Genomic DNA, 19,613 nt, shown 5'->3' with positions numbered 1-19,613 from the left:
TCACCCCAATACCCAGACTGCTGCCTGTACTACTATCCCTACATCCCAGTCACCCCAATACCCAGACTGCCACCTGCACAGGGGACTGCACTACTATACATCCATCCCAGTCACCCCAATACCCAGACTGCCGCCTGCACAGGGAACTGCACTACTATACATCCATCCCAGCCACCCCAATACCCAGACTGCTGCCTGCACAGGGGACTGCACTACTATACATCCATCCCAGCCACCCCAATACCCAGACTGCTGCCTGCACAGGGGACTGCACTACTATACATCCATCCCAGTCACCCCAATACCCAGACTGCCGCCTGCACAGGGGACTGCACTACTATACATCCATCCCAGTCACCCCAATACCCAGACTGCTGCCTGCACAGGGAACTGCACTACTATACATCCATCCCAGCCACCCCAATACCCAGACTGCTGCCTGCACAGGGGACTGCACTACTATACATCCATCCCAGTCACCCCAATACCCAGACTGCTATCCCTCCATCCCAGTCACCCCAATACCCAGACTGCTGCCTGTACTACTATCCCTACATCCCAGTCACCCCAATACCCAGACTGCCGCCTGCACAGGGGACTGCACTACTATACATCCATCCCAGTCACCCCAATACCCAGACTGCCGCCTGCACAGGGAACTGCACTACTATACATCCATCCCAGCCACCCCAATACCCAGACTGCTGCCTGCACAGGGGACTGCACTACTATACATCCATCCCAGCCACCCCAATACCCAGACTGCTGCCTGCACAGGGGACTGCACTACTATACATCCATCCCAGCCACCCCAATACCCAGACTGCTGCCTGCACAGGGGACTGCACTACTATACACCCATCCCAGCCACCCCAATACCCAGACTGCTGCCTGCACAGGGGACTGCACTACTATACACCCATCCCAGCCACCCCAATACCCAGACTGCTGCCTGCACAGGGGACTGCACTACTATCCACCCATCCCAGCCACCCCAATACCCAGACTGCTGCCTGCACAGGGGACTGCACTACTATCCACCCATCCCAGCCACCCCAATACCCAGACTGCTGCCTGCACAGGGGACTGCACTACTATCCACCCATCCCAGCCACCCCAATTCCCAGACTGCTGCCTGCACAGGGGACTGCACTACTATACACCCATCCCAGCCACCCCAATACCCAGACTGCTGCCTGCACAGGGGACTGCACTACTATACATCCATCCCAGTCACCCCAATACCCAGACTGCTGCCTCCCCCACCCAGACTGCTGCCTGCACTACTATCCCTCCATCCCAGTCATCCCAATACCCAGACTGCTGCCTGCACTACTATCCCTCCATCCCAGTCACCCCAATACCCAGACTGCTGCCTGCACTACTATCCCTCCACCCCAGTCACCCCAATACCCAGACTGCTGCCTGCACTACTATCCCTCCACCCCAGTCACCCCAATACCCAGACTGCTGCCTGCACAGGGGACTGCACTACTATACACCCATCCCAGCCACCCCAATACCCAGACTGCTGCCTGCACAGGGGACTGCACTACTATACATCCATCCCAGTCACCCCAATACCCATACTGCTGCCTCCCCCACCCAGACTGCTGCCTGCACTACTATCCCTCCATCCCAGTCATCCCAATACCCAGACTGCTGCCTGCACTACTATCCCTCCATCCCAGTCACCCCAATACCCAGACTGCTGCCTGCACTACTATCCCTCCACCCCAGTCACCCCAATACCCAGACTGCTGCCTGCACTACTATCCCTCCATCCCAGTCACCCCAATACCCAGACTGCTGCCTGCACTACTATCCCTCCATCCCAGTCACCCCAATACCCAGACTGCTGCCTGCACTACTATCCCTCCATCCCAGTCACCCCAATACCCAGACTGCTGCCTGCACTACTATCCCTCCATCCCAGTCACCCCAATACCCAGACTGCTGCCTGCACTACTATCCCTCCATCCCAGTCATCCCAATACCCAGACTGCTGCCTGCACTACTATCCCTCCATCCCAGTCACCCCAATACCCAGACTGCTGCCTGCACTACTATCCCTACATCCCAGCCACCCCAATACCTAGACTGCTGCCTGCACAGGGTGCTGCACTACTATACATCCACCCCAGTCACCCCAATACCCAGACTGCCTCCTCCCCCACCTAGACTGCTGCCTGCACTACAATCCCTACATCCCAGCCACCCCAATACCCAGACTGCTGCCTGCACTACTATACACCCATCCCAGTCACCCCAATACCCAGACTGCTGCCTGCACTACTATCCCTCCATCCCAGTCACCCCAATACCCAGACTGCTGCCTGCACTACTATCCCTCCATCCCAGTCACCCCAATACCCAGACTGCTGCCTCCCCCACCCAGACTGCTGCCTGCACTACAATCCATCCATCCATCCCAGTCACCCCAATACCCAGACTGCTGCCTGTACAACTATCCCTCCATCCCAGTCACCCCAATACCCAGACTGCTGCCTGCACTACTATCCCTACATCCCAGTCACCCCAATACCCAGACTGCTGCCTGCACTACTATCCCTCCATCCCAGCCACCCCAATACCCAGACTGCTGCCTCCCCACACCCAGACTGCTGCCTGCACTACTATTCCTCCATCCCAGTCACCCCAATACCCAGACTGCTGCACTACTATACATCCATCCCAGTCACCCCAATACCCAGACTGCTGCCTCCCCCACCCAGACTGCTGCTTGCACTACAATCCATCCATCCCAGTCACCCCAATACCCAGACTGCTGCCTGTACAATTATCCCTCCATCCCAGTCACCCCAATACCCAGACTGCTGCCTGTACAACTATCCCTCCATCCCAGTCACCCCAATACCCAGACTGCTGCCTGTACAACTATCCCTCCATCCCAGTCACCCCAATACCCAGACTGCTGCCTGCACTACTATCCCTCCATCCCAGCCACCCCAATACCCAGACTGTTGCCTGCACTACTATCCCTCCATCCCAGCCACCCCAATACCCAGACTGCTGCCTGCACTACTATCCCTCCATCCCAGTCACCCCAATACCCAGACTGCTTCCTCCCCCACCTAGACTGCTGCCTGCACTACTATCCCTACATCCCAGCCACCCCAATACCCAGACTGCTGCCTGCACTACAATCCCTACATCCCAGCCACCCCAATACCCAGATTGCTGCCTGCACAGGAGACTGCACTACTATCCCTCCATCCCAGTCACCCCAATACCCAGACTGCTGCCTCCCCCACCCAGACTGCTGCCTGCACTACAATCCATCCATCCCAGTCACCCCAATACCCAGACTGCTGCCTGCACAGGGTGCTGCACTACTATACATCCATCCCAGTCACCCCAATACCCAGACTGCTGCCTGCACTACTATCCCTCCATCCCAGCCACCCCAATACCCAGACTGCTGCCTGCACTACTATCCCTACATCCCAGTCACCCCAATACCCAGACTGCTGCCTGCACTACTATCCCTACATCCCAGCCACCCCAATACCCAGACTGCTGCCTCCCCCACCCAGACTGCTGCCTGCACTACAATCCATCCATCCCAGCCACCCCAATACCCAGACTGCTGCCTGTACAACTATCCCTCCATCCCAGTCACCTCAATACCCAGACTGCTGCCTGCACAGGGGACTGCGCTACTATACATCCATCCCAGTCACCCCAATACCCTGACTGCTGCCTGCACTACTATCCCTACATCCCAGTCACCCCAATACCCAGACTGCTGCCTGCACTACTATCCCTCCATCCCAGTCACCCCAATACCCAGACTGCTGCCTGTACTACTATCCCTCCATCCCAGTCACCCCAATACCCAGACTGCTGCCTGCACTACTATCCCTCCACCCCAGTCACCCCAATACCCAGACTGCTGCCTGCACAGGGGACTGCACTATTATCCCTCCATCCCAGTCACCCCCAATACCCAGACTGCTGCCTGCACTACTATACATCCCTCCCAGTCACCCCAATACCCAGACTGCTGCCTGTACTACTATCCCTACATCCCAGTCACCCCAATACCCAGACTGCTGCCTGCACTACTATCCCTCCATCCCAGTCACCCCAATACCCAGACTGCTGCCTGCACTACTATCCCTCCATCCCAGTCACCCCAATACCCAGACTGCTGCCTGTACTACTATCCCTCCATCCCAGTCACCCCAATACCCAGACTGCTGCCTGCACTACTATCCCTCCACCCCAGTCACCCCAATACCCAGACTGCTGCCTGCACATGGGACTGCACTATTATCCCTCCATCCCAGTCACCCCCAATACCCAGACTGCTGCCTGCACTACTATACATCCCTCCCAGTCACCCCAATACCCAGACTGCTGCCTGTACTACTATCCCTACATCCCAGTCACCCCAATACCCAGACTGCTGCCTGCACTACTATCCCTCCATCCCAGTCACCCCAATACCCAGACTGCTGCCTGCACTACTATCCCTCCATCCCAGTCACCCCAATACCCAGACTGCTGCCTGCACTACTATCCCTCCATCCCAGTCACCCCAATACCCAGACTGCTGCCTGTACTACTATCCCTCCATCCCAGTCACCCCAATACCCAGACTGCTGCCTGCACTACTATCCCTCCATCCCAGTCACCCCAATACCCAGACTGCCTCCTCCCCCACCCAGACTGCTGCCTGCACAGGGGACTGCACTACTATCCCTCCATCCCAGTCACCCCAATACCCAAACTGCCTCCTCCCCCACCCCAGAGTGCTGCCTGCACTACTGTCCCTCCATCCCGGTCACCCCAATACCCAGACTGCTGCCTGCACTACTATCCCTCCATCCCAGTCACCCCAATACCCAGACTGCTGCCTGCACTACTATCCCTCCATCCCAGTCACCCCAATACCCAGACTGCTGCCTGCACTACTATCCCTCCATCCCAGTCACCCCAATACCCAGACTGCTGCCTGCACTACTATCCCTCCATCCCAGTCACCCCAATACCCAGACTGCTGCCTGCACTACTATCCCTCCATCCCAGTCACCCCAATACCCAGACTGCTGCCTGCACTACTATCCCTCCATCCCAGTCACCCCAATACCCAGACTGCTGCCTGCACTACTATCCCTCCATCCCAGTCACCCCAATACCCAGACTGCCTCCTCCCCCACCCCAGACTGCTGCCTGCACAGGGGACTGCACTACTATCCCTCCATCCCAGTCACCCCAATACCCAGACTGCCTCCTCCCCCACCCCAGACTGCTGCCTGCACTATCCCTTCATCCCAGTCACCCCAATACCCCCGTGGTGCAGACTTCCCTGCCTGTGCCAGTAACCTTTACACCAGCCTCCTCAGTTCCTCTATCCCCGCCCCCCTTCGGTTAGGACCTGTGGGCTGCTCTGTAGCAGATTTCTAGGAGGCGGATCCTGCTATAGGTCAGCAGAATACAGCAGACTGTACGCCGCACAGGAGCTGGACTTACAGGCACTTGGGCGGAGTCCATGAACTGTAAGCCGAAGTAGTCCATCTCAATGATGTCCAGGTGGTACATGATCTGGTCAAACAGCTCCTGGCCTTTGGCTTTTTTCTATAAAACACAAAACAAAGAGGCTAAAACTGCAAATCTCTTCATCAGAGTTATTAAGTTTTACTAAAGTTGAGAAGTCATGTATATGTTTATATTACATATGTGCTAGGATCTGCCTGTCAGAATCAGTAAATACATCCAGTATTTATGGACAGAGAAGGTCTGTTATAAAAAGGAGAAATTCCCAAAGGATCATCTGACACAAATATAAATCAGGAAATGGATTAGTGCAGGTGTTAAAATCTTCCTGCTTTGTGCAGTTAGTCACTCTTGCAGCACGTTGGAAGTTTCTGGACTAACAATGGTTCCCGAGAGTACACAGTACTGTTGCTAAAGACTACTAAGAAGTGAGAAGTTAGACCTCACCTCAAAACAAACAAACAAAAACACAACCTAACAGTGTCGGGGGTGATCAGGGGAGCGGAAAATTGGAGGGGACTTCAATAAGAATGAGGCTATATAAATTGGAAACTATGGATGGCTGTTGTCATCAAACTCCAATGCCATCTCCCCACATTGCTATGTTAAAGTGGTAAGGAACTCAAAAATACATTTTGCTCTAAAACATTAAACACACACACAAAACGCCATCCCCCTCCCCCCAAACCAAACAAACAAAAAGAGCGCAAAAAAAATACTGGTATGTGAGTCTGGCATATTTACACATCACTGCAGTGAAATTATAGCATTGCTGGTTGCAGGTCAAATAAGATTGTCTTGTAATTAAAGAATTGCTGTGCAAACAGTAGAGGAAGTTTTCTGCCCTGCCTCCTCCCCCCATTAGCTTCCGAGTGAAGTGTAAGTTTGAGTATGAACCCTTCTAGTAACTTTTTAAAAATTAGTTTAATGCTTTGTTAGACCATAGAGGAGATTTTGGTTTCATACCAAATGTAGCCACAAATATTTTATGATTAACACACGGCAACCGCACACAGGAATCACTGCTGTGGGTATAAAATAGATCAGTTTGATTCGCACATGTACAATTAAAAAATAAAAAAGGAAGGTTTAACAAGGCTAAGGGCTCTTTCACATCAGAGCTTGCGTTGGAGAACGCTCAAAGCATACATTTTGTTGTATGCCTTTTACTGCGTTTTGATATGCGTTGCACTGCAGTGAGTGTGCGTTTTTAATCCGTTTTCAATGCGTTACTGCACATAGAAAAACGCAGGTAATTTTTTTTTCTTTTAGTTGTCAACTTTCTACATTGTTCCTCTGTTGCATTCTGGGACTGATTGCCTGCGTTAACGGATTAAAAACGCGCATAGTGTGCGTTTTACATTGACTAACATTGTAACGCATAAAGCTAGCGTTGGCCAAAAAACTGCGCCTGGGTGCAGTGGAACGCAACGCACAAAAAGGCTGCGTTATATGTGAAAGCTAAAATGAAAGTCTATGGACTTTCATTTCACCTTGGGTAACGCAAACTTTATCCTTTGCGTTGAAACGCAGAAAATCTGCCCTAATGTGAAAGAGCCCTTAGAACTAATTCTACGTATCACACGGATAATAAGGCAGGATATTACCGCTAATCAGAATACTTATGATCTTCAGCATTTTATAAGATGCAACTGTATAAAACCAATATTCATACATTAATTTATAAAGCGCCAACATGGCACAGACTCAACGTCACATGGCAATATAAAATTACCAGAGGACCAACCTGATTGGGTGCTGGCAGTTATTAAATAGCTCAGTATAGACAGTACATACAGTGAGATTAGGGTTGCTCATTCGGATTCTACGGAAATTACATTTCCCGCATCGGAATGCGGAAATCGGTAATGCAAGTGCGTTAGGCGGATTTCCGCCGGAAATCACGGAAATTCCGCCCGACTTTAACATCGATTTTCTCAAAAACTATAAGGTCTTTTTGAAAAAAATTTTTGAATCTTGTTCAGAAGATTATGTTTAACCACTTCAGGATCACAGGTTTTCTTCCCTTAAAACCAAAACAACTTTTACATTTCAGCGCTCCTCCCATTCATTCACTGATAACTTTATTGCTACTCATCACATGTGAATGATCTATAGCTTGTTTTTTTCGCCACAAATTAGGCTTTTCAAGGGTGATATTTTATTTTAGAAATAATGTTATTCTCTATGCATTTTAAAGAGAAAAAAGAGAAAAAAATGAAAAGATACACTATTTCTATATTTCCAACCACTGTAGTTTTAAAATAGACAAAGATAGCATAGATAAAACCAACACATTTCATCCGCCCACTTGTCCCGGTTATCACAACATTTCAATAATGTTCCTAGTACAATGTATGGCGACAATATATTATTTGGAAATAAAGGCACATTTTTTCAGTTTTCTGTTTTTTCATTGTACTCTATCAGTAATTAAAAGCCCTTATCTGTAAAAGTAACAGTAATATACCATCATGGCATACATATTTAAAAAGCTGAGTGACTAAGGTAGCTATTTATGTATTGTATTTTCAATTATGTCACTTGTGTTTTTTTTTTACAAGCGTTTTATTTTGGTGCCGAGTATATGAAAATAACAATTTTATTGCTTTTCATTCAGTTTCTTGCTAAAGAAAATTCACATGACATAGGTTTCAGTTGTCAAATATCCCAAATTATATTCTCTCGCTTGTCACGGTTAAAATGATACCCTATATACATCATCAGATAGCTTCTTGGGCACACCGCACACTGATAACCACAAGTAGCACCATTGGATTTTTCAAGGCCATTTTTTGCAACAAAAGTAATACAGTCATTCTTTCTTGGCAAAGCCCCTGGTGTCTCAGAACATTCAGTACAGGTCATAAACCAAACCATTCTGAAAACTAGAGACCTAGGCCTACTCAGATAAACATATTTTGTAACATTTGGATTCATGCCTTTTTGCTGAAATTGTACCAGAAGTTTGAAAATAGCATTTTTTTTTACAGTTTTCTTCAGTTTGGCGAGAAAAAAAAAAAAATCACATGACATAGACTTCAACAATACTACATCCCAAATTATATTCTCTCGCTTGTCACGGTTAAAATGATACCCTATATACATCATCAGATAGCTTCTTGGGCATACCGCACATTGATAACCACAAGTAGCACCAACAGCTTTTTCAAGGCCAATTTTCTCCCAAAAGTGTCATTCTTTTTTTAAGTCCAGTACACACTTTCAATTAAGATTGGCCAATCACTGACCAATTGTACCACCTTACCATGTAGTATGAGAGTCAACAAATATTGAATAGTATGAGCAGATTGTGTAGGTAAACGCTCATACTGTAGTATGAGGGTTTACCTACACAATCTGCTCATATTATTCAAGATTCAATAGTAAAATTGATCAGTGATTGGCCAATCATACTTGAAAGTGTGTACAAGGCTTTAGCAAAGTATACTGAGGGCTTCACAATGTCTCTAAACATACACAAATTGGTACTCACCATTGTAGAAGCTGTAGAAAGGTGGAAGTCAGGAGGTCCGAAGGTGTCCGGCAGCCATGCCAAGGGTAAGAGTTTGGTAGATCAGCCATGCCAGAGGTCAGAGGGTGGTCGTTAGTTATGCCAGGGGTCGAATTCCATAGAGTGGTTGTCAGCCATGCCAGAGGTCAGATCCGGAGAGTCAAATACAGTTCAATTATACCATAAAAAAAAGGGGCAGTGAAAGGGTAAAAAAAAAAAAAAAAAAAAAAAAAAAAAAAAAAACTAATAATGAAGGACTGTATGATAGGTCTCAAAGCAGGGATTAAGGCATAGTGCTGCTTTGGACGGACATTTCGGACAATGATATCGTGTGTCCCTTCGAACGTGATTTTTCCTGCAAACTCTGCACCTTTTTTGGGGGTATGGTTTTGATGCAGTTTGGGGGAGTGGGGCAGGAAAATGATTTCCCTCAAATCTGGCAACATTTTCTGCACGAAGTTGGTCTGGGTTTGGGGCAGGTTGTCCAGATTCAAAAAGGAGGCATGTAATTATTGCCAGCTGGAACTTTAAAAAAAGAGTCCCTGTTACCTGATTTTTTGTACAGGACAAAGGCGTTTTGGAGGCACATCTGGAAAAAATATAGAGCCACTTTTTTGTACCAGATCTTCCTCTTCCTGTTGAGCCTGTATGGTGCCAAAACCTGGTCGGACAAGTCCACTGCCCCCATGAACTTGGTGTACTCAGCGATGGCCAGTGGTTTTACTACTTCCCGACTACGAGTCCTCACAGTTGTTGTTGCCTCGGAGTGGATGGTGGTGAGGGCTAAGACATCGCGCTTATCTCTAAATTTTAAAGCGAGCAGCTCGTTGCTCCGTTGGCTGCAGGTCTCCCCCCTCTTCAGTTTTTTATGAATGACCTCTGATGGCAGGCCTTTGCGATTTGCCCTGACAGTTCCGCAGGCTGGAGTCTGGACTGAAAATAAATGTTTAAACAGTGGAACACTCGTGTAAAAATTGTCCACGTAAAGGTGGTAACCCTGGTGGAGTAGAGGGTTGAGGAGGTCCAGTACTATCCTCTCTGTTGTACCCATGTAGGGAGGGCATCCAGGAGGCTGTATTAAGCTGTCCTTCCCTTCATAAACTTTTAGTGAATAGATATAGCCACTCCCACTTTCGCACAACTTGTACAGTTTTATCCCATACCGTGACCTTTTGTTGGGTATATATTGTTTGATTGCCAGCCTCCCGTGGAAAGGGATTAAGGACTCATCGATGGCTATTCTTTGCTCTGGCATGTATTTTTCTGCAAAAGTTCTATTTAAATGGTCGATGAAGGGCCTCAATTTAAATAGTCGGTCATGGGCTGGGTCGTTAGGTGGGAGGTGGTCTGCATTATTGCTAAAATGCAAGCAGGTTAGCAGCATTTGGTAGCGGCGTCTGGACATTCTGGACGAATAAATTGGGATGCAGAGGATTGGATTTTTCGTCCAGTACAGTTGCTGTTCAGGTAATGGAGAAAGGGCCATATCGAAAGTCAATCCCAAAAAAACTTTCAAATCACGGGTAGTTGCAGGGGTCCAGTGGGAAGCTAACACACAGGTGGGATGGTCTGCTATGCGTTGCTGGGCATAGATATTGCTCTGATCGCAGACATACTGCAGGAAGCTCTCTGGCAAAAAAAGTTCAAAAAAGTCAATGGGCTGCATGTTGCTGGTGTCCACTAATAGGCCACTCCTGGCTGTGAAGGGAGGGAGGTTAGGTGTCTCTATATTAGATGCTGACCATTGTGGGTCCCTTAGATCATAGGGTAGCGGTTCCCTCTGTGGTACCCTTGCTGGCATGCTCTGCCTTGGCCTGGCAGCCCTCTGACCTCTTGGGATGGCATTGCTGGAGGTAGCTATAGGTGACCCTCCTTCAGAAGCAGTGTCAGTGTCACTAATGCCCCTTGCCTGCTCCTCGCTCCTAGATGGCTGAGCTGTGGATGGCCCAGCAGACTCAGAATCGCTGTCCGTTGAGTCGCTTTCTGACTCGGACGGCAGCCAATCAATATCTGTGGACTCCAAATCATCCTCAAATTCGCTGCTGCTGTCACTGTCACGCTCCAGAATGGCAAACGCCTCTTGCAAATACATTCTCTTTGCCATCTTTATAGAAAATGTATATAGGATATACACTATAATTGTATAGAGGCAAATTGTGAAAAAAAGTCCACAAAAATACAGCAGAAATAAGTATATTGTATAAAAAAAAAAAGAAAGGGAGGCTAGGATTAGATCAGGGTTGATCAGGGTTAATCAGGGTTGATCAGGGGTATATAGTCCTGGTATATTTATTTATAAGTCCTGGTATATTTATAAAATCCTCTAGGTGGCAGTCAGAATACAAGAAAAGAAGATCCAGTTACCTTGTAATCCTCTCAGGAGTGATTACAAGGTAACTGTATCTTCTCAAGTGCTGGCAACATTGTTTGTAAACCTCACAAATGAATGAGCACTGCTATTGGCTTATAGCAGTGCTCATTCATGGTTACAGGCATCTGATTGGTGATGGGAGTAATTACTCCCATTCATCAATCCCACCCAGAGATAAATGAAGCTGGTGCACGCGCATGTGCACGCACGGGGGCGCGGGAGCGCGCGGGAGCACGCGCGCGATCGTGTCCGCACAGCACAATAGCGGCAGGGGCGTTTATCAACGCCCCTGATCCGCTCATTAAGTCAATAGGGGCGTAGTTATGCGTCTGGGAAATCCGAAAGTGGTTAATAAACCCTGAACATTTGGTGTTTCTAGGACTTACGGAGGCTTTGCTATTAACCGCTAAAGTCGGCGGATTTTTACTGTAATGTAAATCTGCATCTGCCTATTTTCTGCATTTATATTACAGTAAAAATCAGCCGACTTTAGCAGTTAATAGCAAAGCCCCTGTAAGTCTTAGAAACACCAAATTGTCAGGGTTTATTAAACAGAATCTTCTGAACAAGATGCAAAAAAAGTTTTCAAAAAGACCTTATATTTTTTGAGAAAATCGATGTTAAAGTCAGGTGGAATTTCCGCGATTTCCGGCGGAAATTCCGCATTGGAATGCGGAAATTAGTAGCGGAATCGGTAATTGGCAATGGCGGAATGCGGATTTACCGCGGAATCGGGAATTGGCATTCCGACCATCCCTAAGTGGGATGCGAAAGTTTAGGCAACCTTGTTAAAACGTCAGGATTTTCCTGTATAAATCTTTGGTTGTTATGGTACAAAATGTCATATAAATATATCATATAGGAGACACACACAGGGATATTTGAGAAGTGAAATGAAGTTTATTGGATTTACAGAAAGAGTGCAATAATGGTTTAAACAAAATTAGGCAGGTGCATACATTTGGGCACCACAAAAAAGAAATGAATTCAATATTTAGTAGATCCTCCTTTTGCAGAAATTACAGCCTCTAAACGCTTTCTTCAGGTTCCAATAAGGGCTCTTTCACACTACAGGCAGCGGTGAAAGGCTAAAACGCTGCGTTTTGGCTGCAGGCGTTTTCAAGGCGTTTTGAAGGCGTTTTAACGCCTATACATTACAGTCAATTGTAATGAGAAACGCCGCGGTAGGCCCAGAAAAAGCGCCTGGGAGCGTTGAAACACGCTCCAAAACGCAGCGTTTAGTGTGAATGGTAAAATGAAAGTCTATGGACTTTCTTTTACCTAGGAAAACGCCAACTTCGGCCGTGGCGTTAAAACGCCGAAAAAGCACTCTGGTGTGAAAGGGCCCTAAGAGTCTGGATTCGGGTGAAAGGTATTTTGGACCATTCCTCTTTACAAAACATCTGTAGTTCATTCAGGTTTGATGGCTTCCGAGCATGGACAGCTCTCTTTACCTCACACCACAGATTTTCAATTATATTCAGGTCTGGGGACTGAGATGGCCATTCCAGAACGTTGCACTTGTTCCTCTGCATGAATGCCTTAGTGGATTTTGAGCAGTGTTTAGGGTTGTTGTCTTGTTGAAAGATCCAGCCCCGGAGCAGCTTCAGCTTTGTCACTGATTCCTGGACATTGGTCTCCAGAATCTGCTGATACTGAGTGGAATCTATGCGTCCCTCAACTTTGACAAGATTCCCAGTCCCTGCACTGGCCACACAGCCCCACAGCATGATGGAACCACCACCATATTTTACTGTAGGTAGCAGGGTTTTTCCTCCATGCATAACGCCCTTTGTTATGCCCAAATAACTCAATTTTAGTTCCATTAGTCCACAGCACCTTATTCCAAAATAAAGTTGGCTTGTCCAAATGTGCTTTAGCATACCTCAAGTGGCTCTGTTTGTGCTGTGGGCAGAGAAAAGGCTTCCTCTGCATCACTCTCGCATACAGCATCTCCTTATGTAAAAAGTGCGCCGAATGGTTGAACGATGCAAAGTGACTCCATCTGCAGCAAGATGATGTTGTAGGTCTTTGGTGCTGGTCTGTGGGTTGACTGACTGTTCTCACCATTTGTCGCTTCTGTTTATCCGAGCTTTTTCTTGGTCTGCCACTTCGAGCCTTAACTTAACTGAGCTCTTCCATTTCCTCAATATGTTCCTAACTGTGAAAACAGACAGCTGAAATCTCTGAAACAGCTTTCTGTATCCTTCCCCTAAACCATGATGGTGAACAATCTTTGTCATCAAGTCATTTGAGAGTTGTTTTGAGACCCCCATGTTGCTACTCTTCAGAGAAAATTAAAAGAGGCAAACTTACAACTTAAATACTCTCACATAATTGGATTCCCCTGTGTATGTAGGTCAGGGGTCACTGAGCATACCAAGCCAATTTGAGTTCCAATAATTAGCTCTAAAGGTTTTACAATCAATAAAATGGCAACAGTGCCCAAATTTATGCACCTGCCTAATTTTATTTAAACAATTATTGTGCACTTTCTGTAAATCCAATAAACTTCATTTCACTTCTCAAATATCACGGTGTGTGGCGCCTATACGATATATTTAACGGACATTTATCTTAAAGTGAACCTCCAGACTAAAAATCTACTCAGCAGAACTGAAAAGGCTTGGTGTTTCTTTAACAGTTTCACAGCATCAGAACTTTGTTTTCCTTACCCATGCCTCATTTTAAGCTGCACAGAAGAAAACTGCCCGGGCATTTTTCCCTGATGCTGTGCAAAGCATGAAAACATTTTTTATTTTAATTTTGAATGTGAGATTTGAAGCCTAGCGCGCGCAGCTGGGAGAGGTGCTCAGGACACAGGACAGATGGAACTGTGTCTCATGCTCCGTCACCTCCTTTCAACCAAAAAGATGGCTGCCCCCATGATCAAACATTTGCCTGTTCTTTTAGAACAGGTGGGTAAGAGATTATATTACCTATCTATTTTAATTAACATAACTAATGTAACTTAATGACAGTATGTTTGTTTAGGCTGGAGTTCCTCTTTAACAACCAACGATTTTATACTGGAAAATCATGATGATTATCAAGGTTGCCCAAATTTTTGCATCCCACTGTATAATCAGACAGCAGGAAAGGATTTATGGATATACATTATATGATGGCTCAACCAGCGGCTGTGGCTGGCGATTCGGATTTGTCCATTTCCAAGTTGCTTAAAATCAACACATAACTTGCATCAACTTGGAAATATTAGCATCTGACCTTCACCAATCAGTAGTTTGGACTTCCTGCCAGCCGGGTAACGCACCCTGCTGTGACCACGCTGCTTAGTAACACGGGACGCTGATGGTGCGATCTCTGCACTTCTGAGTCTCCCTATTCTTTTATAGGCGCATCTCCCACTACTGTATGCTCTCACCTCTATGGGACGGATGGTGAGATCTCTACCCTCCTGAGTCCTCAGCTTTGCACACCTGCTGCATCCACTATCGGGAGCTCCCCATCCCCCAGGATGTTTGCAGTGGGGGGGGGGGTCTAATCTTCCGAGACAGATGATATGAGGGAATGATTGGCGACCGCAGGCCCTACCAGACATGGAAGTAACACTTTTAGGTAGAGTGACCCTTAAACAGGCACACAGAGTTATGGCTGGAATGGGGGGACCCCGTTCATATGTTTCGCATATGGGACACACACACGTTGGGATCCCCTCACACTGGCAGAAAGTCACTCGGATAGGAGCTGCAGAACCGGTCTGTAGCCGCCGGGCGCTCCTCCATGCGAACACAAGCTGGTGCTGTGACAGGAAAGGAATGCAGAGGGGACACAGAGGGGCTCCCATCACCCGGTAACCAGAGACTCTCCTCCTGCCCCGGCCTGGCATCCTCTGACAAAGCCTCTTTGTGCCGCTAATGAGCTGACATGCGATGGGATCTGCTGGCAGTAGTCCGGAGACTGCTTCTCACAGCCACGGGAGCACTACATGTACCAGCACACACAGCCCAGCCACGGGAGCACTACAAGTACCAGCATACACACTGCCCAGCCACGGGAGCACAACAAGAACCAGCATATACACAGCCCAGCCACGGGAGCACTACATGTACCAGCATACACACAGCCCAGCCACGGGAGCACTACAAGTACCAGCATACACACTGCCCAGCCACGGGAGCACTACAAGTACCAGCATACACACTGCCCAGCCACGGGAGCACAACAAGAACCAGCATACACACTGCCCAGCCACGGGAGCACAACAAGAACCAGCATATACACAGCCCAGCCACGGGAGCACTACATGTACCAGCATACACACAGCCCAGCCACGGGAGCACTACAAGTACCAGCATACACACTGCCCAGCCACGGGAGCACTACAAGTACCAGCATACACACTGCCCAGCCACGGGAGCACTACAAGTACCAGCATACACACTGCCCAGCCACGGGAGCACAACAAGAACCAGCATACACACAGCCCAGCCACGGGAGCACTACATGTACCAGCATACACAGCCCAGCCACGGGAGCACTACATGTACCAGCATACACACAGCCCAGCCACGGGAGCACTACAAGTACCAGCATACACACTGCCCAGCCACGGGAGCACTACAAGTACCAGCATACACACTGCCCAGCCACGGGAGCACTACAAGTACCAGCATACACACTGCCCAGCCACGGGAGCACTACAAGTACCAGCATACACACAGCCCAGCCACGGGAGCACAACAAGAACCAGCATACACACTGCCCAGCCACGGGAGCACAACAAGAACCAGCATACACACAGACCCAGCCACGGGAGCACTACAAGTACCAGCATGCACACAGCCCAGCCACGGGAGCACTACAAGTACCAGCATGCACACAGCCCAGCCACGGGAGCACTACAAGTACCAGCATACACACAGCCCAGCCACGGGAGCTTTACAAGTACCAGCATACACACAGACCCAGCCACGGGAGCACTACAAGTACCAGCATGCACACAGCCCAGCCACGGGAGCACTACAAGTACCAGCATGCACACAGCCCAGCCACGGGAGCACAACAAGTACCAGCATACACACTGCCCAGCCACGGGAGCACTACAAGTACCAGCATACACACAGCCCAGCCACGGGAGCACTACAAGTACCAGCATGCACACAGCCCAGCCACGGGAGCACTACAAGTACCAGCATGCACACAGCCCAGCCACGGGAGCACAACAAGTACCAGCATGCACACAGCCCAGCCACGGGAGCACTACAAGTACCAGCATACACACAGACCCAGCCACGGGAGCACTACAAGTACCAGCATGCACACTGCCCAGCCACGGGAGCACTACAAGTACCAGCATGCACACAGCCCAGCCACGGGAGCACTACAAGTACCAGCATACACACAGACCCAGCCACGGGAGCACAACAAGAACCAGCATACACACTGCTCAGCCACCGGAGCACTACAAGTGCCAGCATACACACTGCCCAGCCACGGGAGCACTACATGTACCAGCATACACACTGCTCAGCCACGGGAGCACTACAAGTACCAGCATGCACACAGCCCAGCCACAGGAGCACTACAAGTACCAGCATACACACAGCCCAGCCACGGGAGCACTACATGTACCAGCATACACACAGCCCAGCCACGGGAGCACTACATGTACCAGCATACACACTGCTCAGCCACGGGAGCACTACAAGTACCAGCATGCACACAGCCCAGCCAAAGGAGCACTACAAGTACCAGCATGCACACAGCCCAGCCACGGGAGCACTACATGTACCAGCATACACAGCCCAGCCACGGGAGCACAACAAGAACCAGCATACACACTGCCCAGCCACGGGAGCACTACAAGTACCAGCATGCACACAGCCCAGCCACAGGAGCACTACAAGTACCAGCATGCACACTGCCCAGCCACGGGAGCACTACAAGTACCAGCATACACACTGCCCAGCCACGGGAGCACTACAAGTACCAGCATGCACACTGCCCAGCCACAGGAGCACTACAAGTACCAGCATGCACACTGCCCAGCCACAGGAGCACTACAAGTACCAGCATACACACTGCCCAGCCACAGGAGCACTACAAGTACCAGCATACACACTGCCCAGCCACGGGAACACTACAAGTACCAGCATACACACTGCCCAGCCACGGGAGCACAACAAGAACCAGCATACACACAGCCCAGCCACGGGAGCACTACAAGTACCAGCATACACACTGCCCAGCCACGGGAGCACTACAAGTACCAGCATACACAGCCCAGCCACGGGAGCACTACAAGTACCAGCATACACACTGCCCAGCCACGGGAGCACTACAAGTACCAGCATGCACACAGCCCAGCCACGGGAGCACTACAAGTACCAGCATACACACAGCCCAGCCATAGAAGAACTACAAGTACCAGCATACACACTGCTCAGCCACGGGAGCACTACAAGTACCAGCATACACACAGCCCAGCCATAGAAGAACTACAAGTACCAGCATACACACTGCCCAGCCACGGTAGCACTACAAGTACCAGCATACACACTGCCCAGCCACGGGAGCACTACAAGTACCAGCATGCACACAGCCCAGCCATAGAAGAACTACAAGTACCAGCATACACACTGCTCAGCCACGGGAGCACTACAAATACCAGCATACACACTGCCCAGCCACGGGAGCACTACAAGTACCAGCATACACACTGCCCAGCCACGGGAGCACTACAAGTACCAGCATGCACACAGCCCAGCCACGGGAGCACTACAAACTCCTTGCAGATGCTGACTTGGCTAAGAGCCCTAACCACTACGCCACCGTGCTGAGGTCATTGCCCATCTTTACTGCAAAAGTTCAGGAATGCCAATTTTTTTTTCCCTTTTTTTTTTTTTTTTTTTTTTTTTAAAGGTGGACCCGAGGTGAGAGGGATATGGAGGCTGCCATATTGGTTTCATTTTAAGCAATACCATCATCTGGCTGTCCTGCTGATCCTCTGCCTCTAATACTTTTATCCACTGCCCCTGAACAAGCATGCAGCAGATCAGGTGTTCTGACTGAAGTGTGACAGGATTAGCTGCATGCTTGTTTCAGGTGTGTGATTAAGACACTACTGCAGCCAAAGAGATCAGCAGGACTGCCTGGCAACTGATATAGCTTAAAAGGAAATAAATATGGCAACCTTCATACTCTTCTAACCTCTGGTTCAATTTAAGGGTCTGGACCTGAGGCTTATTCAGGGGTAATGATAAGAATGATACTATGAGAGCTCGGCCCAGGCTAACAAGCCTTGTGGGGTCAGGAAGGAATTTTGTTTTTCCAGGGAAGGGGGGGGGGGGGGCAGAACTGACCCAAGGTGCCCCCAGGCAGGGTGGGGTGTGCTGACTCTGGGGGCGGGGCGTGCCTGCTCTGGGGGCGGGATTTGTTGAGGAGTTCTGAGGAAGAGACCCCACGCTTGGAAGTCAGGAGGGAATGCCCCGGCCCCTGGATTTCCTCATCCCAGATAACTGGCACCACTGTAACCTGGCGCAATGACCTCACCGCTATTCCTAGGAACTGTTTATAGCAATTCCTGAGGTCAACAAGAATGTTTGATTTATTTCTCTGTAAGGCTGGGTTCACAGTGAGATTTTGTGTTGAGTTCCCTGTACAACAAGAATGGAATAAAATGTCATACCTACCGCCAGGGCTGTGGAGTCGGTACAAAAATCTTCCAACTCCGACTCCTCTGTTTATGAAACCACGACTCCAACTCCGACTCCGGGTGCCCAAAATTGCCCCGACTCCAAAGCCCTGCCTACCGCACAGTAAAGCTGCATTGTGTTGTGTACAGTGAAGCATACAGACAATGAAAAGAATGCTTCACCTCTACGTTTACCAGTAAAGCACTGCATGCTCTGCATTGCCATACTGCAACCTGTTCTACTGCAACTACCCCGCCGCACTGTGAATGTGGCATAGGTACCTTGCAGCAAGACGCGTTATAAAGCAGCAGTTACACCACAACACACAACAACTGGGAGCCCACCGGTCTGTGTGGAAAACCTCAAGTCTTCTGCCCTGTGCGATTTTCTCTGTGTTTTTGTACGAGTTTATGTGTTTCGTGCATTTGTGTAAAAAACAAAAACACACATACCACATGTGAAACGCATGCGTAGTTTCTCTTATAAGAATAAGTCCACAAAACGCTTGAGCAATGATTCCCTATGAGAGAGTTCACAGCTGAGCGGT

At 49.0% G+C, this 19,613-nt stretch overlaps 1 protein-coding gene across 6 annotated transcripts in view; it reads right to left on the bottom strand.

The window, feature by feature from the left end:
• EPB41L5 (erythrocyte membrane protein band 4.1 like 5) overlaps window positions 1–19,613 on the bottom strand; it is a 151,043-nt gene that overhangs the window by 93,211 nt on the left and 38,219 nt on the right. For all 6 annotated transcript variants that reach the window (XM_068246145.1, XM_068246141.1, XM_068246146.1 and 3 more), the window contains exon 3: window positions 5,500–5,604. In XM_068246145.1, the coding sequence (XP_068102246.1) occupies window positions 5,500–5,604 (105 nt within the window). The remainder of the gene's footprint in view (window positions 1–5,499; window positions 5,605–19,613) is intronic.

Source organism: Hyperolius riggenbachi, chromosome 7, assembly GCF_040937935.1.
Source record: "Hyperolius riggenbachi isolate aHypRig1 chromosome 7, aHypRig1.pri, whole genome shotgun sequence".
Lineage (NCBI taxonomy): Eukaryota > Metazoa > Chordata > Amphibia > Anura > Hyperoliidae > Hyperolius > Hyperolius riggenbachi.
The sequence above is the reverse complement of the archived record's forward strand: the minus strand, read 5'-3'. Positions and strand labels throughout refer to the sequence as shown.